The sequence below is a fragment of the Strix uralensis genome, chromosome 27, assembly GCF_047716275.1.
Source record: "Strix uralensis isolate ZFMK-TIS-50842 chromosome 27, bStrUra1, whole genome shotgun sequence".
Classification (NCBI taxonomy): domain Eukaryota; kingdom Metazoa; phylum Chordata; class Aves; order Strigiformes; family Strigidae; genus Strix; species Strix uralensis.
In genome coordinates, this window is record NC_133998.1 from 6,483,705 (window position 1) to 6,507,585 (window position 23,881).

Here is a 23,881-nt window from a genome sequence, read left to right on the forward strand (position 1 = left end):
AAAAGTATTAGTGCAGACTGAACATCTGCTGTGAAATTAGGGAGAGATCAAAGCCCAGCGAGATGGGAGACGTGAGCGCGCGCTGGCCCCGCGGGTGACTCACTCCTCGCTCAGCACGGCCACCGGTACTCCTGGAACCGCGTTCCACTGACGTAGCATATTTTCATGAAAACAAGCGATTTGAGGGAATTGGTTGTCATGAGTTTGCATGGAAGTGCAGAATCTTTTTGTGCGTTAGACAAGAAAATTCCTCAAGCTAGAAACCAGCTGTGTGACTGCTGCAGAAATCGCAGGTGATGGTGGTGATCTGCCAGGGTCCCGCGGTGTTTGCAGTGAGGCAGGAGAGGTGTGTTCAGTGTAAGTTCACAGGTCTGGGTGAGTTCCAGGTGTGGTGATATTTGAGAGCTCTGTTTCCCAGTAAAAACCTCTCTTTTATAAAGAGGCAGCAGGCATTTCACAGACTGACGTCTGTTTACTGATCTTTTAGCTACGTTTGGTCTTAGAAGTGGTTTTGTTTGGTTTTGTTTTTGGGTTTTTTTCTCCCCTTTCATAAAATTGAAATGTGCGTTTCTTTTCCACCCCAGGACATGGTGCAGGGTGAAGAGCACAGATAAAGAACCTTCCGCCACTCCGTAGCCTGTTCCACCTGCCCCGAGGACTTCATGCGGCAGGACGCGGGCTGATGCCCTCAGCACACCCTGCCATGGACGGGGGAAAGAACTACCCGCAGCACGAGCACCAGCAGCCCAGCAACACCCTCTACAGCATCCCCGGCCTCCGCTCCCAGCTCGCCGTGCCAGCCCTGGAGGTGAGGGCCCGCGGCTTCTCGGGGTGGGGTGGGGAGAGGCTCTGCGGAGGGTGTCACCGAAGAGGCCCGGGCAGAGCCCTCGGGCCTGGCAGAGCCCGGGAGTCCCTGTGCGTGTTTACAGGAGCCGTTTACCGGACTTGCCGGGCAGCTGTCCAGGGCTGTGAAGTATTGATTGGGAGTGCTGGAGGGTTGGGGGGACGGCTGGCTGCTGCCTTTCAAGTGGGAGGAGGAAAGCAGGGCTGTGATTAAAGCAATGCCTCTCTAAAAGCTGGTAGGTCCCAGCTCCCCAGGAAGGGACTGGAGTTGACGCAGAACTGCAAACTTTGTTTCTGCCCCAGCTTGTTTCCCTGAGACATGCTAAATCAATTGCTGGGGCCAGCTGTGCCTTTTTTGAGAGTGGCAGAGATGAACAGGGTTGTACCAGTCCTGATATGGCTGCTAAAACAAGACCGGGTCCCTGATGCATTTGTTCTCAACAGGGCAAAAAGCAAACCCCTATCCCAAAATACCTTACGTGTTCCTGCAGTTTTCTGTTTATAACTCTTGCTTGAGTTTTGTCACATACAGGAATATAGAGGCCCATTTCACCAAGTGCTTGTTGCTTCAGGCATGAGGTATCACTGCTTTGGACACAAAAAATGACAGATGAAAGACTGATCTGTAGCTGAGTAATAAGATACTGTATTCTTTCCATGATTGTACTGGTCCATGCGGAGCTAAAAGCTTCCTGTTAATGTTGGAGACTGTCTAAGAGGAGGGAAGACAGAAGCGAGCGATGGTTCGGGGAGCTGACCTGTGCCAGCCAATTTCAAGGTGACGGGTTGGTGCTCGCTTTCCGCAGAGCCTGAGGTTAAAGGGCCAGGGAAGGGGACTGCCCCTGCCGTCCTTCTGGGGACAGGAACAGGAAAGTGGGTCCAAAAGCTGCGACTGGAGTGCAGCCCTCGATTTCTCCTCCTGCGAGCGATGAGGAGCCGCCTCTGCCCGTGGAAAGCGCTGAGGGAGAGAAGTTGTGAGGCTGGCCTGGGAGCTGCAGCTGCAGGTAGCCGTGCCAGCCCTCTGCTGCTGTAACTGTTCTGCTTTCTCCTTTCAGAATTCCGTGCTGGCTGCCGACTCGTGGAGTAGCTGCTACCCTGCCTCTTTCCCAACCTCATCTTTCCCAAGTGAAAACCAGTGAGTGCTGTTCTCCTTTGTATAATTCCCCTCTGCTCTTGCACACCCCGTGATTCAACTGTTTCTCTACTGCTTTGCTTGTTTACTTTATTTCACTAACTGATGGGGAAATAATTGCATCACAGACTGATCTTGTGGCATTTCATAAACTGCTACATCTTGGAAAAAGCAGCAAACAGCTTTTTTGAGGAAAAAAAAAAAAGGCAAAAAGAGAAAACCTTTGATTTCTGGTAAACCTGGAGGCTGCTGTAAGGGAGGAACAGCCTTGTTTCAGCCTGGATTTGTTACACTAATGGAGTTCTTAAAACCAGCCCATTAGCGCGGTCGAGCTGAGCAAATACGTCATGTAGTCTCGAGCTTTATACAGACAGTGCTGACAGGGAGGAAGGTATTACTGGTACCAGACTGCAGCCTTATGGGTGAAGTGAAGTTAAAATCTTTTGCTGGGTAGGTGACTGGAAGCTGACTAAACGTTACCATCTCATGTCAATATTGAAAACACATGCACAGCCCCCCGCTGCACAGCCCAGAGCTCATCGAGTCATGACTTTTTCCTCTGGTTATAACTGATGTTCTTCACTGATAACGTCATCCCCCAGGGTGTGAGGTGATGAGTACGGGCTCGTGTGAGGAATCGTGACTGACTTCTAAGTAAAGCTACCTGGTGTACAGCACAGTTCAGTGCTGTGGAGTGGAGTTGGGGGGGTTTCAGTAACCCTTGTGTAGTAACAGGGGCCCTGTGTGGTGGGAAGAACGTCAGCCCTGTGCTTTCTAGATTCACTGCAAAAATTTTTCTAGATTACATGCCCCAAATTTTTGAGGGATCTTCATGTAACAATGAACCCTGTTCTTCCTTCTCCCCCTTAATGATGAGCCTCCACCCTGGATCAGAAGGTAGGATATGACAGGAGATGTTTGGGATAACATGAAGTGGCCTTGTGCCACTGCCGAGTGACTTGGATTAAAACTGCTGGCACTGGGAGATGCTGAGTGTTGGGAAGGTTTGAAGGCTGATCGGCGGCTGCTTTGGTCTCTTTGTGAATACAGGGAGTGGCACAGATATACAGGATGTGTTTTTATTTAGGTCAGAGGTGGGAGGAAGGAAAAAGAAAAGAAACAGAACTCGATATCGTGAGCTAAGAACTGTGCTCTAGGTGCTCGAGGATTTAGTTTAACCTCCTTCCTAAAGGGATTTTACTTTAGCATCTTTGTGGAGGAGCAGAGAGACCTGTCCTCGTGATGGACCCAGTTGCAGCCCGGCTGGCAGCGGTGGGGGTCGGCCCCTCTGCTCGCAGGGATGCGACGTGTCTGTCACTGCGTCGGTTCTGCTCGTTTCTCGTCAGCCTGTGCCTCCCCGGTGCGCAGCGGGCGGCTGCCGCGGGGCCGTCCTGGCGTCGGGCTCCCGCGGGTGCTGCGGAGCTCTGCGGGGCCGGGCCCTCCCCACGGGGGGAGTCGGAGAGGAGTTATCAGATAAGTTCAGTGTCTTTGCTTTTAGCTAGCCTGGCTCTGATTGGAAGAGGGTGTACTTTTTGAGCATGATTCCTGTAAATTACACTTTGTGAATCCTCAAGAGAGCTGTAACCGAATTTCTGTTTTGCTGTATTGAACCACAGGATCAGACTGTGTTTATCTGTTGTGTTGGGCTTTTTCTTTGACCGTTTGTTCTGGTTTTGCCCCTCGCTTTCTTCCTGTTTAGTGCTGCTCGTGTCAGCCCTGCTGGAAATGTTATAGCCTTGATCCTGCAAAGACATGCCTGGATTTAGCACAAATGTGAACTTGTTGACTTTGCTATAGTTACTTTTGGAAACAAGGCTCATTGTAGTAATTATTTGCTAGAGAATGGTTTAGCCAAGGCTGCACCTTTAGCTTCCTGTTTTTCATATCCTGGTAATTGTAAAAATTACCTTTCAGGTGAGATTTTTCCATATTTGTATTTCACCACAAAAGTCTGCCCTTTTGTATTGGAAAACTGCAGCTGAATCCTTTTTAGGTGGATGTGGGGTTAGGGCGTTACAGGTAGGAATCCTGAACGGGATGGAAACATTGAGAAATGGGATTTTAAAGGGTGTTGTAATTATAGCCCATGCTGTAAGGTAGAAGAATGCAGATGGCATTAAAGTACAGGCTTCTCTTCAAAATCCTTGCAGGAGAAATCTCATTTGCAAGTGGCTGTGTTTGGACATGGCTTATTCTCATAGCAGCAGCTTTGTCCTGAAGCAGGTTTTTCCTGTTTCTTTTCAGTAGTTAACTTTCATGCTAGAGAATTTCTTTAAAAGATGCCAAAGCTTTGCCTCTTTGGTTCAGATTTTCGTAACCTGAAAAATGTAAACAGTGTCTTAAACCTTGCTGAAAGAACAAATGATGTTCAGGTCCCCCCCAGGGAAGAGCTGTAGCTCAGTTCATTTCTAAGGCAGTTACTGCTGAAGAGCTGGGCTCCCCTCGCAGTGCAGGCTCAATACGTTCCTTGCTTCAGGGAGATCTGGGCCAGCCCAGTTGTGCTCTTGGAAGTGGTGTCACACATCTGCAAAACCTGGAGCAAAGCTTTCTTCCCCAGTTTCCAAAACACCCCCGCTTTTTTCTTGTGTCTTCATGCCCTTTTCCACTTTGTCACTTATGTATGGAGTATTGCTTGCTAAAATAGTAAAGTAGGCTTTGAAAAACATGGACTGGACTAATGATGGGGAGGAGGAGTGCCAGGCCGACGCTGAGGCAGCCTGCGACCTCGCCAGCTCGTCTCTGATCTGCCGCTGGCCCGAGATGTGGAGTTCACGTCTCTGAGTGCGGCGCTGGGACACCAGAGCGTGAGGCCTGGCCACGATGCGCACGGAGGTCTCCAGTGAAGTCGCAGCACGGCCCCAGAAGGGCTTCAGATGCCTGGGGGGCATGGACGAGCTGCCGGTGCAGAGCCCCCCCCAGGCGCTGTTCTCGCCAGCGACATGGAGGCCCGTGGCCTGGGAGGGGGGTGCGTTGCTTTGCTCACCTCCGAGGTGGGGATTCCTCGAAGAGCCTGGCCAGCAGCAGGTCCTGCTGTTGAAAGTCTTGAGCTTCAGGAAAACTGAAGGAAATGATCAATTTCTTTACAAAAAAAAACCCCAACAACAACTCCCCCCCAACGTGGAGTGTGTGCAGTGGCCCTGCCCTGAGCCCCACGGGCTGGGTCTGTCCGATGCCAGCTCAGGTTTGCCTTGGACCAGGCTGGTCTGCTGCTGCCTTCAGAGCGGGTGGCAGCAAAAACGCAGCCTTGCTCTTCAAAGCAATTGTCTGAACTTGATACAATCCAAAGATTCTCCCCACCCAGCTCAGAACATCCCAGGAGCAGGGATGAAAGAATTTCTGTGGGCCAGCTGCTTTACTCCTTAGAGAGGGGTAGGAGACTCTCTGCAGTAAGTGTTGGTGCTTGTCGGGTTCTGAACTTTGCACACCTTCCTGTGCTTTCCTTCGGGTTTTCCTGCAGGGAAATGTCCCTATAGTTAGGTTTCTAAATGTTCTTTTTCTTACAGCTGAATTTTTGGGCTTGCTTTATTGGCTTGTTTTGCTTGTGGTGCAGGGAGCAGACGCTGATTTTTCTTAACCGGTACCCGCTGAAGGACACGTACTGGGTCAGCACACGCAACCTCCTCTTCGCACAACGGAATGCTCATTTCTTCAAACTGAGCTCTTCAGCCAGATTCCCTCTTTCTCTCTGGTGAAACACAGTTCAAAGAGAAGTGGGAGACCAGCATTCCTTCCCTTTTGCCCGTGTGGTTTCTTCGGGGTGACGCGTTTCCACAGAGCAGAGCGGTGTTGGAGCTGGCAGAGTTGCAATGGAGCCTTCCTCTTCTGGGGGGCTGCTCCGCTTCTGTCTGCGGAGCACAGCGCTTCTCTGGACTGAGCTTTACCTTAGTGCAGAAGTTTCTCCAAGAGCTTACGACTAAATGTGTTTCGTCATTTGGGTCGAAGCCTGGTTTTATTCAGCAAGCAGATCAGCACTTGGTTTTCTGCAGCCAAAAGAAGTAAAGTAAGATGACTCCAAAACTCCCTAGCGTTAACTCGATAAACTCTGATTTCAGCACTGAAGAGATGAGTTGCACTGACTAAATAATAAGCATGTGTGTTTAATTATTACGAGGTTAGTAATTGCTGTAGGGCCTCGATTGCCTCAAGAGCCACCCTCAATGGTTAAAGCGAGTCGGTGTCCCCAAAGGCACTGCTGTAGCACTCGCCCACAGCCCTTGGAGGGGCCTCAGCTGAGCGTGTCCCCCGCTGTCCTCTGAGTTCAGGCAGAGGGGCTTGGCTCTGGGTGGGCCTGGCCGGCTGGAGTCCGGCTCCTCGTGGGCAGGTTGGGTCTCTCCACGCCAGGACACGGCTCGCGGTGTTGGGGCTGATGAACACAGGTGGTGCTTCCCATTGTCCCGACACACGGTTCCTCCTTTAGTGCCGCAGCTCGAAGTCAGACCTCAGGATACGGCTGCAAATGGGCAGTCTTTTGTAAATCCAGTGGGTTAAACCCAGTATAAATTTCCTTTCTAAAACAATTACTAGTTATCCAGTGAACACCCTCAGCCCCTGAGGGGGAGTAGTACTCCGAGACCCGGAGTAGCTTCTGTGGAGCAGTTTGCCAGTATCTAAATCCTGGAGAGGGTGAGCAGGTACGTGCAGGGCAAGCTGCTACGAGGCTGTTTTCACATCTTTGCTTTAGCAGTACAGCAAGGTTCACGTACTTGATTCTTCCAGTTAACACTTTTTTTTTTTTGCAGTTTAATTCAAGCTAACTTTACAGTGGCTTTATGCCAGCTCTTCAGACGAGGGTGAATATCTTTCAGTTCTTATTTAAGGAAAGGTAAAGCACAGCACCACAGGTCCTAAAAGGACTTTGGCAAACGCTGCGTGCTGGGTTGCTCTCCTAAGCTGATCTCAAAGCAGTGCACTGAGTTGCTGTTGGCTCTTATTTCAGAGTGCAAGAAGAAAAGTGCATCTCACATTCACAGATTTGAAAACCAAGATTAAGGGAAGCAAAATAGCATACCAGAGCTGGTCATTCCACAGCAGTTCAGGCCAGGGAGGTTGGGGCTGTCTTGGTCTCCTTCCCGTTACCTTAACTGACTCCTGCCCAGACCACGGGGTGCTGCTGAAATACGAGGCCGTGTTCACTTTTCCGGTAAAAATAGTTTTCCTCTTCCTTGGTTAGTTCGTTAGCTCTGGCCAAGCTCTGTCCTCGTGCAAGAGAGACAGTGAGACCACAACGGTTTCAACCTGAAAGCGATTTCAACAGGCCTTTCCCTGCGTGTAAATACATTAATTCCCAGAATTTACGCACAGGTTTTCATTTGCCTGGGTAGATGAGGAGGAGCCGGGACTCGGCGGTGGGTTGTCAGAGCTGCTCCGTGCGGGTGTGCTGATCCACCCCTCTGCCCTGGCACGGGCTTGGGGCGCTGGTGCCGAGTCTCTGCAGTCGGTGGAACAGCAGCAGCACGGAAGAGCAGGGAAGAAAGGAAGAGGGTGGGAGGGAGCTGTTCCCTTTTGAGGGTATTATCTTTAATGATGAAAAAAGAGCAGGAAAAACGTATTTAGCAGCTCGAGATAACTGTGTTTGCACACCAATACATATGCAAATGTTAAGCATGGTGTATTAATGAGCTGCTAGCCACACATGGCATTTTAATTGCTTAATAGTACTTTGGCAGCGCAGCCCTGCCGAGCTCTGCTCCTGGGTAGTGTTTCTTTTTAAATTTTGTTTCTCCCTCCCCCCAGTGCCTTGTTAAAGTTTATTGCTGTGGGTTCTGTAACTCTGGCATACAAAGAACATACAACTTGCCACAAGAGGAAACCAGTCAGGTCGGGTGAAATGTTTTAGTGGTTCCAGCATGCAAACGTGTTGGGTGGCGATTGCCCAAGCGCGCGAGTGCGCGGCCCTTACGGGAAAGATTACGAAGCACATTCCTTGCTCCTGCAGGAGAGGGAAAGGGCTTGCCTGGCTAAGAGCAGAACCAGAAGACGGTTCTAATGCAGGCCAGAGGCTACTCCTGGGAAGGAGGAAGGGAACGCTCTGCTCTTTTGCAACTCTTCCCTCCGCTCTGCTCAGAGGAAGCCGGTGCTGGGGGAAGGGAGGCCGGAGGAAGCGCTGGCGTGTGCCCTGCCCGGGAGGGAGCGGTCGGAAGACCTTTGCTTTTCTCACTTGTTCGTTCAGCAGAGATCTTGCTTTGTAACTTGGTATGGTCGGTCACATCCATAATTCATCTCTGTCTGGGCGAGTAGTTCTGTCTAGGGTTGCATGTCCCTGACGCTGCCGTTTTTATCTGCCTTCCAGTTGAGAGCTGTGAGCGGTGACCTCGCGGCAGGGCTGTGCAGAGGGCGGGGTTTTCCTTCCCTGCCTGGGCCAGTTTTCAGGCCTGTTTCACTTTTATGGCCCAAACTAGCATTTGGGTGGGATATTTCCGTGAAACTTGATGCTCGTCCTTCTGGAGTGTGATTGTCACGTTCCATCACACCCGTCAAGCGCTTGGCGCTGGGACATCTCAGAGGCTTCATTTTGCTTTGTCGTCAGGACTGAAACATTATTTAGTCCCACAGACCATTTTTATTAAATCCTTCCTGGTTTACACAAATTGCCGAGAATTGAATTCTTAGTACAGCTTTCCAGACTCTTACACTGCTGAGCCTGGGAAGTGGGATATAACTGGTAGGTGTATTATTTTGCTTAGAGATCTCTTCTGGATAAATACAGCTTTTTTTTAATATCAATCTCCTGTATGTGTCATCCCATAGTTGCAGCTTCACTGCTGCTGCTGGAGTCTGAAGCAACCTGAGAAATACTCAGGACTGACAGGAAATAACTGCTTTTCCCATTTCCTTACAGGCAATATTTTAATTCCCCTCACGATTTTTATATGAATTCCATCAGCAGACCACATTTCTTGGATACAAACTATGCATCTGTGGACCCCACTGACTTCTTACCAAAAAATGGTGATTTTCCTCAGGTAAGTACATAGCTACTGATGGCTTGGGGGGAGAATGGTGCTTTATGGTGATGGGTTTTATTTTTCAGTATTGCCTTATTGAGGGGAAAGGAAGAGATGGGCAATAACTTAAGTTTGTCCAGCACCTGATAGGAGTTGGGTTCAGCGGGGATAGATTCTCTGACAACAGCAATTCAGAAGCTGTCTGTTGGCTCGGCAGGAGCTTATCTGTGGTAAAATTGCTTCTGTCTTTTCAAGTGATGTATAACAAACTGAAAGTGCATGGGAGAGTCCCGTTTGCAGGAGGGTGTAGGTAAGTGTGAATTGGAACGTGCTTCAGACGGTCAAATCATTTGTCTCTTGAAACACTTCACCGGGGTATGTTGCATGTGCTTTCTCACTGATTGCAAGGGGTGGATTCCTGAGTGGTGAATATTCAGGGATTACAGCAGCTCGGTGCAAACTGAGACTGGAGCCAGTTCCTTTTTTGCAGAGCTGAAGTGTGGGAGGACTGAATAGTCCCCCTGGTTCATTCGGCATCTCTGGGGACCAGGAGGCATCCTCACCTCGGGGATCTCTCGGGGTGGGCAGGAGCTCTTCCCGTGGAGGTTTTGAAATGTTGCACGGGCTTTTGGCAACCTCTCGTGATGAGATTGGTCAGTAAAGGCTGGAAAGCAGCTGGTATGACAGAGCTGACTTGGAATAAAGAAGGGACTAGCTATGTCCTTTCTAGGAATGAATATAGATGTTACCAGTGTCTGGCTGTGTATGTTCTTTGCATTAGTGTTTCCCCCAGCATCTGAAGATACTTAGTGAGCAAAACTGCAGAATGTTACCCTGCTCTGAGCTACCCAGGCAGCAGCCAAACGGAATGAAGTCCCCAGTCTCAGCCCTCCCGGGTCAGGAAGTCACCGCTGCGGTTCTCTGGTGAGCGCGCAGGCGCCAGATGCAGTCCAGCCTCAGGTAGGCAAAGGGCCCAGCCTGCCGTGCTCCCAGAGCCGCTGAGGAGGAGGAGTGCAGACAGAGCTACAGAGCACCCCTTTACTTCCAGCCCCCGACCTGTGTCCTGGACCGGTGTTTGAGCACGACTCTCCCAGCAGACAAGGAGCAGGCGAAGGAGCAGGGCTGTGTCAGGGCTCTGGGATGGGCACGTTCAAGCCGTGTGCAGAAAAGCTTTTTTGGTTAGACAATGCTACAGGGAGCTTATGTTAGAAATTAGTCATTGATTTATTTTTTTTTTTTTTAGTATACTTGAGGTCTTCTAATGAGACCTGATTAACAGGTTGGTTGGGGGCTCATCCGTTGCTGACAAATTGGACCTTCAAGCCTCAGGGGTGCTTGGAGGGTCTCAAAAGAACCTTTGAGGTTTGCAAAACCATGGGCTCTCTTCAAAATCTTCATCTCTGTTATCTGTAAGTCAGACTTGTTTCACTAAAAGTATTTTTTTCTGGTCACAACAAAGCTCCCCAGCAGAGCCAGGCTTCCTCTGGGTGTGGGAACTGGCTGATCTGGACACCGCAGTGTCTGCTGCAGGTCTGTGACATACGAGCACCAGGGCACTGTTTGGGTGTTGAGTGAGGTGGAGCCCAGATCCGTTTTTCCCCCTCTTCTGTGTTCAGGTGAAGATTGACCTTTCTAGATGTTTCCTGATTAATTCTAAACATGCCTTGCAACGTCGCCCTAAGTTGCTGAAAACAGCACCAGGGAGACCCAAGGCTAAACCGGGGCAGCACGGACGCCCTCTGGGCTGGGCTTCCACACACTGAGAAACCCTTCCGTAGGCCCCGTTCAGCTGCTTGTGCTTTCACGTGTATTTTATTTTCAGTAACTGCTGAATGTCAAGACACGTATAAACAGAAACTTTTTGCTTTGTAATCTGTCTCTTCTTCCTGCATTATTCATTAATTGATGCATCAGCAAATTGATGCATTTTGCCTCTTCTTGAGGGGGATGTGTTAATTCCCCCCTCATTGGGCTTTTATTTTCTTGGCATGGCTAAAGAGAGGTTTTGAACTTCCTCGGGGCTGTGATTTCTGCAGGTTTGGATTTACGTGTGCTGGGGATTTGTGCTCTTTGAGCTGCTGGTGGGATAGTCCAAGTCCAGCGCCCTGAGCAGAGCTGCTGGGGGTGCTCACGCGAGTGACTCGCCTGACGCTGCGGGTCTGCTCCCTCACCAGCAGCTGTTGACCAGAGTCTTCTAACTGGATAAAACCAGATAAGTAAATGAGTTGTAACAGCATTGATCTTCGCCTCCTGCAGAATTAATTGCAGAAGGAATGAGACAGAAATGTGATCTCATCAACTTGTGGAAGCCATTTAACAGGCTGTGATGGGGAGAGAGAGAGGGGTCCTCTCCATAGGTCTCAGCTTGCAGGTCTGGTGTAGTTTGGCTGATGGGTTTAACGGGAAAAGGGCTTAATTATTTCTTTAACTTATGTATTTTCTAGTATCTAAGTGGTCGATCAGCTTCCTTCCCCTGCTGCATCACGGAAATTGATCTCAGCTGGCTTGGAAGATCAGAATTTTGGAGATTCTTTGTGAAAAGGAGATGCTTCTTTGTGTTGGTTAGGTGATAAGGGCAGGAGGGCTCTGAGACAAACCAGGCATAAATGGCCTCAAACGATTTCCAGAACAAGAAATAATTCCTGTGCCACTCTCATCCTTCTGCAGAGGAAGTGACGGGTGGGAGCGAGGTGGTTGTAGGCGGTTATACTTCTGCTTGGACTCTTTCTTTCCAAGCCAACTGTTGTGAGACTGCAGCTATTGCAATGTGCTTGTGAGGTTCTGCTTCAAGTATAAAAGCAATCAAGTGTCCTTCTCTGAATCGGACACAGCCAAGCCAGTACCACGTAGTAGCAGGTAGTGCCATGTACGTTCCCATGAGGAACAGAGCATTTTTGCGGGTGCTTTTCAGTCCTGTTTGGTGGTTGTCTGTAAGCCTTTGCACCCAGCGTTACCGCCTGGGGCTTTCTGGAGATTCCCACAGACAACCCAAGGCAGTGATGTGTCACCCTGTGTGCTCTGAAACTGAGAAGCACTGAGTAAGACCTCTGTTAGAGCTTTGTTTTCCAATCTGAAGCCGCTCTGGTGGCGTGGGTACCTCAGAGGCATGGTGTCTGTCTAGGGCCGCCGCAGGGCGGAGGGACAGGGGTGCTCGCCAGGTGTCAGGTGTGACGGTGCCCGTTAATGTGAGATAACACTCGTGTTGTGCTCTGCTGTCTCGCGAGGTGTTTCAGTCCTTGGTTGTCCTCCAGCTCAAACGGCTTGTTCTGCTGAGGTACGGAGCCCGATCAGCCTTTCTGAACACACAACTTTTGACTTCTGAGCTTTCTACACGGCTTGTTCCTCGTGCTCTTGCGAGTTAGAATGGAATAACCGCTAACATGGAAATCCATTGATAAAACCTCGGGCTTTCTGAACTACTAGTCATTGCTCATCTGAAGAAAAGCTGATGATTTTTTTCACAGGAGCCAGAATTAGAGCCTGGATCTGGTAGAGCAGCAGGCACTTTACTGCAGTAGTGGCATCAGTCTGGAGTCATCCAGGAGCGTCCTGGAACTTTTCCATCTCTTGCTTCAGCAGTATTTTCCACTTTACTGATTTCTTGCTGTCCCAGATGCCAATCTGTTAAATATTAACAATCTGCCTGGGAAGCTGAAACGCTCGGGAAGTGTGGGAGCAGCCTGGGTGGTTACATCTTCCCAGGTGACTGTACAGGAAAGTACCTGTCTTTTCCATGCTCGCCTGGCGCGTGGTAGGAGTGGCAAGTCCTGTTAAACTTTGTGCTGTTCCGACCATGCCAAACAGAGGAGTGAAAGCAAAGAGAGAACATGAGGAGCTTGCTGCACGCTTTGGTGAGAGATTCTTGGTTAAATCTGTGGTCACTTAGCAGACAAGGTAGACTGGGTGAGAGCTCGTGCTGCCGTCATAGACGGATGCAGAGTGTTTGTTCTCTCGGATGCCAAAAGCCCATCTCTGGTAGTTCAGCAGCACAGCAGAGCTTGCAGTGCCCTTGGGTGGGTGTCTCAGCAGCCTGGCAGTGCCTGGCTTCTACGTGCTGCCCTGGGGGGGCAGAGGAGGGAGGTGGAAGTGTCACCTCTGGTCTGGAGCGATGCTTTGTGATCCCTGCCTGTGATCTGACAGCGAGCGGGCGAGCGCCGCCTCCCCAAAATGTACCTGGCGGGACCCCAGCCTGGCCTTGGGGTGCGTAGGCGAACTGTAGGCAGTTTGTCTCCTTAAACAGTTTTTGAGGAATACTGAAAAAAGATTTAAAAGGTCTAAAGAGCAAATGACTAATGATTCTGAGGTATTTGTGTAGTAAACACCCTGTTGGTGGCATGGTGGGAGGAGTGTGCATGTGCCCTGGGGCCTGGGGGACTCTCGGTTCAGCTGACACCATTTCCCCCAGCACTGGCATTTGCTTCCCCCTCTCTTCTCGCCGTATTTTGTTTTGGAGGTCCTCAGCTGGACCTGCAGAGTGTAAAGCCTTTGCTGGCCTGAAGATGCCCTGAGTGGGATTTGCCCCATTTCTTAATTGCTCTGGGAATTTCTTTTTAGTTGAATCATTTACTGCTGCTGCTTGGGCCCGGTGAAGAGCGATTTCTGTGGTGTGGATCACTGCAGCCCTGCTGAGCACTGTCTGCAGACTGGAAAAGGTGCTTCATTTGCATGGTCAGAACAGCCTGATGTGAACTTCAGTTTGTTTCCTCCACAATATTTTTGGGTTTTGGCTTGCTCTTGGGTGATTCACCCTTGCCGGTCTATTGGCATTCTTTATATAAACAAGTGGCTTAAACTGAGGTTTAGAAAACAGTTCTATGAGGCCATATTGGGGTCTGATAGTGTTTCTTGATCTTGGGAACCGTTGTCTTAAGCCAGAGTCTTGCCCAGACCGTGCGGTGTCGTGTCTGCCTATGGAAGGAGTCTACTGACTGCACACATGTCCTGAGAAACCAAAGTCCCGAAGAGGAGCAGGGTTTGGTTTCCATCACTTCCCTCACTTCCTGCTCTTGATTCCTCCGGCCTCGGGTGGCAGTGGGTTGGAATCCAGTTGCTTGTGTGCAGTAATTCTGCTGCGAAGGGATTTTTACCGTATCGGCGCTATCTTGTGTCACTGGTGGTAAGAGCCGTTAACTGCCACAACAGAACGCTAAATCCAGGAGGTTTAACTTATACTTTGGCATCTGCTGTCCCTCGGCAGGTGTGTGCTGAGCTGGAGTCTGTCCCCAGAGCTTTACCATAAAGCAGAGCAGCCTGCTCTAGAAAAGCATACCTGGCACGTAAATACTTGCTGCTCTTGGCCACCACAGATTTCTCACTGTTCTCTCCTGGTTAGAATTAGTTAAAGCACACAACTCTGCCCACTTCCTCTGAGCCTTTCGTTATCTGAAGTGATCCTGCCTGTTCCTGATAGCCAGCCTGTGTTGCCTTTGCTCAACGTCATTTGACTTGCTCCTTGTGGCTGTCCAGAACAGGACTTTTCTGAAAGCGCAGAAGCCTCTTCTGACTTCCTTTGCCATAAGCTGCACTGAAAAATAAACCCGACCTCTTGGCAGCGAGGGCGAGCAGCTCCTGGTGAGCGTGGAAGGTGGGGGCGCAGCGGGGGCGCGGGGGGCTCTGCAGAAGCTCCTCCCTTTTCTCCGCAGTGCAGCAGCTCTACGTGTAAACGCTTTGGCAGGGAGCTCGGGTGCCCTTTTTAAAATCTGAGTTGTGCTTGGACTGGAGGAAGGAGGTCAGTGCAGATTGATTTAGGTTGTGGGGGCAGGGAGGAATTGGCTGCTCTTGGGTAGAGTCATTTGCAGAAATGCTGTAAAGATGCAGTTACAGCCTTGTTTGATCTGCGTGCGGTGTATGGGGGCTCTTGACCACACGTGTTAATCATAAACCAGCCCTCTCTTCACTACCAGCCCCTTGCAATCTCCTATTAATCTTTCTTGTTAAAGGGAGGGAGAAATTAACCTACTCTTAAAAAAAGTATTAATTTTAAAAAGTGCTTCAGTGCACAGAGCTGTGGTGATTTAAGAGAAATCAATGTAACAGTTATTAAATTATACAAAGGACTTGGTTCTGACTGAAATGAAGAGTTTCCTGGAATAAGAAACATCCTGGAACTTCCTATCGCTGTCCTGGAGTGATATCTACAGGGAATACAGATACTAAAATCAATTTGAAGACAATTAACTGGCTCTGGTGCCTTTGAAGCGTTTTACGAACGAGTTGCTTTACATGCTCACGTCTTTGTTTTTGCACTGCAGGGTCGGGGGTTTGGCTGACTTAATGACACTTTATAAACACTTTTGGTGAGGTGCCGAACACGTCGGGCCGTGGTTTAGAAAAACAAAGGCTGCGATTGTAACGGCTCGTCCGACCTAGTCACGGTGCGTACGGTGAAGTCGTGTTGGTGAGGATGGCGTGTGCCCGCCGGCAGGACGGCCGCGAGCGCGGGCTTGTGTGCCTGCCTCTGCCCTCGCCGGGGCTCAGCGGGCGCTGGGACGTCAGGTAACGTGCGTTGAGGTGACCCCCAGATCGCGGCCACGCGCCCGCCGGGGCTCCCAGCGTGGAGCTGAGCGAGCGTTGCCGTCGGCGTACGAGGAGCTTGGGCTGCTGGCGCGGGGACAGCCTGTGGGTGCCGGGGGCTGTGCTGGAGCGCCCGGCCTGCGCAGGCCCCGGGCGGTGTCGCAGCGAAGGGCGGGACCAGGCCGGTGCGAGCGGGGCTGCAGCCCCTTCCTGCGCCGCAGGGCGCGGGGTCAGCCCAGGGTTCACCGGCCGAGTGCTCGGCTCACTCTGACCGTCTGATTGAGCCACCCTGAGCTGGTTACCGAGGAGGAGGGGACACATCTGGGACGCAGCTGATGTTATCGTACAGCACTGTGCTTCAGGAGTAAACCTTCCCCTTCCATGTACGGTGGAGATACCTGTGGTTGAGTGAGAGTGATTCTGCTTTTAGGGCATAATTTGTTGTCAGTTGTGCTTGGCTGTGGATTGCAGGAGCCAGCTGGGATGCCCGTGGCTCTAGGGAGGGGGTACGAGGGCCTGGAGGGCTCTGGCATCTCCCCCGTTCCAGACTTGTTGGTTTTTGTCTGTACTGCGACCTTCAAACGGCCAGGAGAGAGGGCAGAGGCGGCGATGGAGATCTGCCTTCTGAAGTTGTTGGCAAGCGCTGTTCTCTGCCTCCTTCCCTTCATAAAGCTAACAAAAGCGGGAAAAGTACTGGTCTGAAACGCAGAGTGCTCTTAAAAAATGCCGGTAATATAATTTAATAGCAGACCACTGGGAGATGTTTTAAAAATAGATGCTTTAATTAAAAGCAGAATCAGTCTGAGTCAGTCTGATGGAGTGAGTTTCCCCGTCTCCAGTTCTGCCGGCGGTCACTGCGTGTCCCGCGCTCGGAGCGCCAGCGGTTCCCCCGCAGCAGTCGCCGCGAGAGCTTGTCTCCAGCTCGAGCACCTTCAGTCATTTTTCTTTCCCTGGCCTCATGTGTTTGTTGTTCCCCCAGTCGCAGCGTCTCGCTGCCTGCTGCCACACACGGGCTTCCTCCAGCTTTCAGGATCACCTGCAAGAGTTTACCCTCTGGCTTTCCTTTATGCTTGGTGAGTTTTCCTGGTTTCTCCTTATTTAAGGAGGAGCACCAGCCCGGGAGTTCCCCTCTGCGATTGCTCAGTAGCAGGCTCTCTCCTGGTCCTCTCCCCATTCCCGAATGTGCAGCAATCGCTTTCCAGATTTCCAGTCCTCAAGGGAGCCACGTGCTGGCGGGGCTCGCTGATCCGAACGCCCCCCTCACACACTGACTTTCAGCTCGGGTTATAAAATACCTACCAGCTGCTTCGTTATCCTTGTTCTTAGAGTCTGTTTTAAAAAGAAACCATTTGTGGTCTCGGCTTGTCAAAGCCTCACGGTGCAGTCGCTCACTGTGCACCTTGCTTCCTCTTGCTCCCTTTCGAGGCTCGGGCCAAGGCCGCTCCGTGCGCGCAGGAACGGCTCTGGGGTCTCAAACCAGCCGAACTGCAGAGCCGAGCCTTGCGCCCGCCTGGGTGAAACCAGTCGTGTCCTGGGAACAGGAAAAGCAAGGCACGCTCTGTGCAGTACTCTCCCATCTTTCATCCCTCTGAAGAAGCCCAGCCCTGTTAGGATAAACAGCAGCGGGCAGATATTCAGAGTTCTTCCACCCTTTAGCTACTCCTGGACTTGCTTTCCAAGAGGCGTTGCTGCTCAGCTGATCCCAGCCACTGCTCGGGTGTCCCCGCGCGTGCGGCTGCCTGTCTGTGTGGGACGGGACCCAGCAGCTCGGCTTGCAGGGACATTTGGGGGCTTGGTGGCTTTTTTCACAAGTGTCTCCCCAGGTCAGGACGCTGAGCCTGGAGCATCCTTGGCCACATCTGAAAACCCCGTCTTTTGGCAGCTCAGTATTTCAGGGGGTTTAGTCCCGAGCTCTGTGGTTGCGCGAGGGCGATGAGCTGCCGAGTCTCCTGTGCAGGTGTGTTAGTCTGGTTTGTGTCTGCGCTTTCCTCAAATCAGCACGTGCTGTCAGGAGACCCTCAGCGCGTTCAGGAATCTGTCCTGTAGGTCAGTGAGGAGGGGGTGGGAGAGGACGCCCTGAAGGTTACCCAGCAAAGTAACTAACTGGGTGGTGCACTTCAGCTTTTCCTGGAAGACGGTAAGTCAAGTTAATGTGAATGCTGGAATAGTTCTGCTTTCCTGCCCCTGTCTGTCAGCACGCGTGTTCATGAATTAATTGTGGAGAGCAGAAATGCTGTGGCATGCCTTCTGCCCTAGACAGGTGGTTAAAATTCCAGGTGGTGGTTTCTCAGTGGGTTATCTTATCTTCTGTGATTGTATTACTGTGGTCTTGCAAAATCCATTTAGCAGTCCTGGTTATCTATAACAATGTCATTCATCCTGCTTCCTTTTAGCAGCCCAGTTTTGTTGCCTACATTTTGCCCCATTTGTCCACTAACAGAAAAGGAAGAGGAAATAAACCACCTGCTTAAATGAGGCATAAATACCAAGACCCTGGTAGTCTTGGGCAAGAGTTGTTGGTTTAATCAAGGTCACACAGCAAGGCAGTCACCAGTAAGTCACTAATTAAGACATTTCAAAAATGTATTTGGTCTCTTTGCTTCAAATGTATCATTAAAGCACCTATCCCAAGCTCCAGGGCACTACCAGCTATTTAATTGCAATCAAATTCAGATAAAAGCAGCAGTGAAAACCTTCTGTCTTTCTCCACCCCAAACCAGCTGCCCACAGAAACCAAACGCTTCGTTTTCACCGTGGGTTCTGTAGCAGCGCTCGTGTCTCTGCCGCTCGCAGCCTTCCCCGGGAGGCGACATGTGCTCGAGGAACAGGAGGGGCCCCCAGCGATGCTCCCGCTCCCGGGCGAGGGCCACTGCCTGCCCTTCCCTCGCTCTCCCTGACCGGGCACCAGTGGCCCCGGCTGCAGTCTGGCTGCCTGGGGAAAGGCATTTTTCTTTCCCATTTTCTCATTGAAAAAACTCTTCTGGGCTGTGGGTTTGCACAACGGAACGCGGATCCTCGTTATTAAGGGCTATTAATGTGTTAATGCCCGCGGAGGTGCGCTGCAGTGGTGGTGCCACGTACCCAGCTGCCCAGGGAGATGAGCCCCTCGCAGGTTTACATCCTGCCGGTGGTTTTCCAGCCCCAGGACCCAGCGCGTCTCGCTTGCAGGGGTTGGTCCTCCCTCCTCATCCGATGTGGTAGAGCACAACTACCCCCTCTGGTTCGTCTCTGCTGGGTCTCAGGGGGGTTGGAGAGCACCTCGTTTTCTGCTCTCATCCCTCGCAGGCCTGGTAGGGGCTTTGCTGTCTTCTGTCGCTCCAACGTTTTGTTTTTGAGAAGTGCCGTGACGTGGGATTTTCCAGCAGTTCTCGGCACGAGGCCCCAGGAGCACTCGCCTCAGCAGCGACAGCGGAACAGCCGGGAGCGGCCGTGCCACGGCTGCGTGGAAAGCCTCGGAGCAGGACCCCAGAGATCGCTGCTCTCCGTGTCCTCAGCGTCGCGCTGCCGGGCTGGCGCTCTGGCGGGTGCAGCCCCTCTCCCTGCCCTCCTCCCGGCCGTGGAGCGGTGCAGTGACCAGCCCGGCTCGGGGCCAGAGCAGCCCGTGGGCTCTGCCTGGGGACCTGGGGGGGACTCGCCCCGCAGCCAGAGCGCGGCACCGGCGCTGCCCCCGGCTCCGCGAGGGAGAAGCGAACGGGAGCCTCTTGCACCTAAAGCAGAGACATTCTTGTGGTTTTTCTGCAGGGCAGTGGGTGCTCTGGCGAATTCACTTCTCCCTCAGCCCCGGGCTGTGCTGGAGCAGACCTTCCTTAAGCTTACCATGACCCAATCCCTTTCAGATGCCCCTTTTTGGTGCCTTTTTCTCTTCCCCACCAGAAATTTTGCTTATTTCTGTTATCAAAACTGTTAAAATTGAAAGGGAAGGCCTTGGAAGGAGAGGGCGGTGTTCCTGGACACTAAGAAATAACAATGATAAAAAAAGTTAAAATGGCTACTCCTTTTTATTTTCTAATTGCAGTATTTGGGGTGGGGCAGATACTGAAGACAAAAGAAAGCACATGGCTCTTGGGGGGGGGACGACACACACAAGTTGTGAATACTTCTCGTAACCTTTCTCGCTTTGATCACTTGATCTGAGCCCCTGAGATCAGGAGGGCGGGAGCTCCCAGCCCCAGCACGGGGCTGGCCGTGGGGCAGCCGCTGGGGTTTGCTTTGGTGGCCGAGCCAAGGGCAGCCGGGCTCCTGCCTGCACCTCTCCTGGCCCGGGTCTGGCCGCGGCGCGCGGAGCACAGCTTTGTTTACAGTGTATCTGTGGTTGAATTACACCACATACAGTAATTCTCATCGCATTGCCAGTAATTTCACTGACTTACCAAGCAGGCATCATTTCCTGAAAGTCAGCCCCTGTACTTAGAGGAAGTAAGAGCACTCTCCTTCGTGACTAAACACTATATGCAAATTTCCAGGGGCTCAGGACAGACGCGCTGTATGGCTGTCCTTTTTTCCTCCATTTTCACTCCTGTCTTCTGCATGTTAATTTTTAAAAACCCTTGATGAGCTCTCTTCCTGGGGGTTGCTGCTGTCGCGGTCATGAATGAAGACCTTTCTCCATTATATTCTGAAAAATCTCACCTTACTGCTTCACCCGCGTCCTGCTCTGCCGACAGCAAACTGAATGCTGTTTTAAAATGTCCCAAATGCAGTTCTGGCTAAAGTTCCCATCTCTCTACAAGGTAATGCCTGGTTTTTCTTTTTTCCTCCTCCTTGGAATTCCTCGTGTGTTTTCTTTGTGAGGGTAGCCAGCTCCAGCTGCTCGTGTCCCCCCCGCAGTTTTTGCAGTGGCAGCAGAGGTTTAGGGGCGACGACTCCCGGCGCGAGGCAGCGGGAGCAGAGACTCTGCTCAAAGGGGGTTTGTGTTTTGCTGGAACGTGCGTTACTTGGGGAGACTGTTCCTGTCGGTTACAACGTGGTCACTAACTGTGGAACTTGGAGGAAAAGGAGCTGTGTGGAGAATTGATCGGTGTGTTTATGTAGTTGTAATGGCTTTCAGGAGTTTTATTTTTAAACCAGATGCTGGGTGCAGAACAGCAAGGAAAACGCTTGTCAGGCAGAGCACTGAACCCTTAAGACTGCGAGTTTATTGCCTCATATTTAGAAAGACTTTGGGTTTTGGCAGCTAAAAGATTTTTGTTTAGTGATCGACTGCTTACATTGCAGCTGTTAACTCTTGATTCTGTCTTTCCTGAAACATAATTTGTTTAATCTGTGATTTTTGAGATGCCAAATCTTTGCCTGGCAGTGTAGCTTTGTTGTTGTGTCTATCTGTGTGTATAGATACGCTTTGGGTTTGTATTTTTTTTTAAACCCTATCAACTCTGTGCTATGTAGCGGAGTAATGGATAGTTGCTGTGCAGGAGTGTTTGTTTCCTCTGTGTCTGGATTGTGAGCAAATAAACCATTTATATTTGATGGTTTGACGGCCAAAAATATTTTTAGGATGCATACTCCTTCTCTATTTAGTCTTCACCTGTTCTTTCATTATTTTTAACAAAGACTTTGTTTTGACTAAAGGAACTGAGCTGTTTCTAGTGACTGGGAGAAAGAGGTTAAGGGTTTGGGTTGTTTTACCTTGTTTTTTTTCTGATCTTTTCCAGGGAGTTAATCCTTGGGTTTGATAACTTTTCTGTTGTGGAATCATGATAGAAATACTGTAGTAGCATCGACTGGCGATTCATTCTCCGCTCTGGTGAGACCCCCCCTGCAGGGCTGCCTCCAGCTCTGGGGTCCTCAGCACAGGAAAGACACGGAGCTGCTCGGGCGGGGCCGGAGGAGCCCTGAGGATGGTGGGGGGCTGAAGCACCCCCCCTGTGAGGACAAGCTGAGAGAGCTGGGGGTGTTCAGCTGGAGAAGAGAAGGCTCCAGGGAGACCTTATTGTGCCCTTTTAATGCTTGAAGGGGACTTATAAGAAAGATGGGGACAGACTTTTTAGCAGGATCTGTTGTGATGGGACAAGGGGTGATGGCTTTAAACTAAAAGAGCGTAGATTTGGACTAGATACAAGGAAGAAACTTCTCACAGTGAGGGTGGTGAGGCACTAGAACAGGCTGCCAGGGGAGGTTGTGGCTGCCCCCTCCCTGGAAGGGTTCAAGGCCAGGTTGGATGGGGCTTTGGGCAACCTGGGCTAGTGGAAGGTGTCCCTGCCCGGGGCAGGGGGTGGCACTGGGTGGGCTTTAAGGTCCCTTCCAACCCAAACCAGTCTAGGATTTGCACTCACAGTTTAGAAGTCTGGCAAATGGTTATCACTGATTTCTCGAGTTACTCACTAGAGCGTCTTCTGATACAAAGACCAGACAAAGATTTGTGATCCTCTTTCTCTTGTTCTAGTAGACGGATGTTGATCAACTTCAGTGTAAAACCAGAACACGTGGCGAGACCCACAGCTGTCAGCTGTGCGTAGCCTCTGCGTCGGCTGGCTCTTGACCCCTCGTAAAACTCTCCATTAAGTGGTCACCCTGTTGTGAGGGAATCGCCCTTTTGCCATTTTGTAGCGGGCTTCTATAAACCTCGTCTCTGACTCGGGCACTTAGTTCTGAACCGTGTTTCCACAGCAGACTTCAAGGTCTCTGTGTCCATCCTGCAACGGGAGAAGCTGGGAAGGGTCCCTGCTCTGAGCTGCAGCGCTCGGGGTTGAGATCTTCGAGGTGGTGCTTGGCCCAGGTGTTCGCTGGTGTGAGGAGGTTTAACGGGCTGAAGAGACAGAGGCCGAGCAGGTCCGCCAGCCCCTGCCGTGAGATTCTCCCCCCAGGGCTGATCTGCAGTGTGCTGTCTGGGTTTTGGTTGCAGGCTCTGCTAAATTGGAGGGGGGAAGAAAAACCATCTGAAAAACCCAACCAACCCCCCCCCAAACAAATAGCCTAATTCCAGAAATAAGATTTATGTAAAGAATGGTTGCAGAATAGTGTTTGAAATAAAGATCCTGCCTTGTGGGTAAGTGCCATCTGCTGCAGAAGTTGGACTTCCAGTGGAACATAAAAAAGTGCTATTACTGTAAAAACCTCTTACTTCCAATGAGAAAATTTTAAAATTCGTATTAATCATTCTTAACCAGGGACAAAATAACTCACTTCAAATCCTGAGCCTCAGGCAGGTGCTGCCCCGGAGCGATTTCAGTGAAAGCACGTCAGGCTGCTCCAAAAGCAGAAGCAGCACTTCCCAGCTCTGGGCGCTGGTGTCGCAGCCCCCCAGCTCAGCTCCTCGCCCCTTCCCGGCGCTTGCTGCACCTGGAACCTCCTCACTCTTCAGGGGTTCTTGGCCCATCTCTTCTACCCCCGACGTCATCATCTTGTTTTCAGGTTCTGTCGGTGTGTCGGGGCTCGGCACCTTTTGGCTGAGGGTCTCTTCTGGCCGGGATCAGCTGTAAGCGGTGTCAGAGCACCCGTGGGTCTGGCGGCTGCTTTACCCCGTTGAGGAAAGGTGCCCTTTGCGCCCTCGGTTATTCCACGAGCTGGTGGTTTAGGTGGTGATCTGCCCTCCCTTCCCTTGAGGAGAATAAGGTAGCTGCCCCTGTTTGCTCCGTATAAACCAGCGGGGTAATTAGTCACGGCATGGCTTATAATGGCCCAGGTTGCAGTTATCAGTAGGGCCTCGCAGTACACAATCACACTGGGTTTGTGTGAGCCAGGCTGAGGTACGGGGGTGCCCTGAGCTCCTCAGGCGGGGATCGAGCACGTTACTACCTTTAGTGCTCTTTGGATAATGTAATGAGGTAAAACAGATGGGAGACTCTGAAAGTCTGTGACTAATGCCTCGTAATGCTGCGAGAGGACGGGATCACTGAAGTCATTTCCAGAACTAATATTATCCTCCCTCTGACTTGGAGGCTGGTTTCCTCTTCCCCATCTCAGTCCGGTGCCCCGAGCAGAGGGAGCGGTGGTGGGGCCGGGCTTGGGGAGGCGGCGGCGCTTGCCGGGGTGGCTCAGGTTGTGTTAGTGCTTTCAGTCCCGCCCGGCCCTTTCCTGTCCTGGGGACCCTGGTGTGCAACGGCCGCTCCAGTCGGCTCTGCAGCCTCCTCACTGCCGTGCCCACGTGTTTGCAGACGTTTCCTCCTGAACCGACGTCTGTCAGTGGCATCGCAGATGAGTAAGACTGCGCAGAAGTGCCTCCCCGTAGCTCAGCGCTGAGACTGGGTGGGGAGCGGAGACCATCCGACTCCTTGGGATGCTGCTGCCTCTGTCCTTGGGTGGTGAAACTCTCAAGTGAAACGCGCTCAGTTAAATGCCGAAATGGATCCGTGTAACAAAGCTTTTCAGAATGAAAAGAAAAAAATAAAACCAGCTGAACGAAGCTGGGTTTGCCTCGCAACTCCAGCCTTTTGCTTTAGCTCGCCCTTGTCTGTAGCGTGGTATCTCCCAGGCCCGCCTGTCCCTGAGAGAGGAAAAACGTGCTTCTCCT

At 51.3% G+C, this 23,881-nt stretch overlaps 1 protein-coding gene across 3 annotated transcripts in view; it reads left to right on the top strand.

Annotated features, from left to right (window-relative positions):
* The window catches only part of SBNO2 (strawberry notch homolog 2), a 65,348-nt gene that overhangs the window by 12,633 nt on the left and 28,834 nt on the right, over window positions 1–23,881 (top strand). Inside the window, exons 2-4 of one of the 3 annotated variants that reach the window (XM_074851593.1) lie at window positions 585–808; window positions 1,899–1,978; window positions 8,814–8,937. In XM_074851593.1, the coding sequence (XP_074707694.1) occupies window positions 683–808; window positions 1,899–1,978; window positions 8,814–8,937 (330 nt within the window). In that variant the 5' untranslated portion in view covers window positions 585–682. Of the gene's footprint in view, window positions 1–584; window positions 809–1,898; window positions 1,979–8,813; window positions 8,938–12,731; window positions 12,771–19,785; window positions 20,163–23,881 lie in introns of those variants that run through there. The other 2 variants (XM_074851595.1, XM_074851594.1) reach the window with 2 other exon arrangements.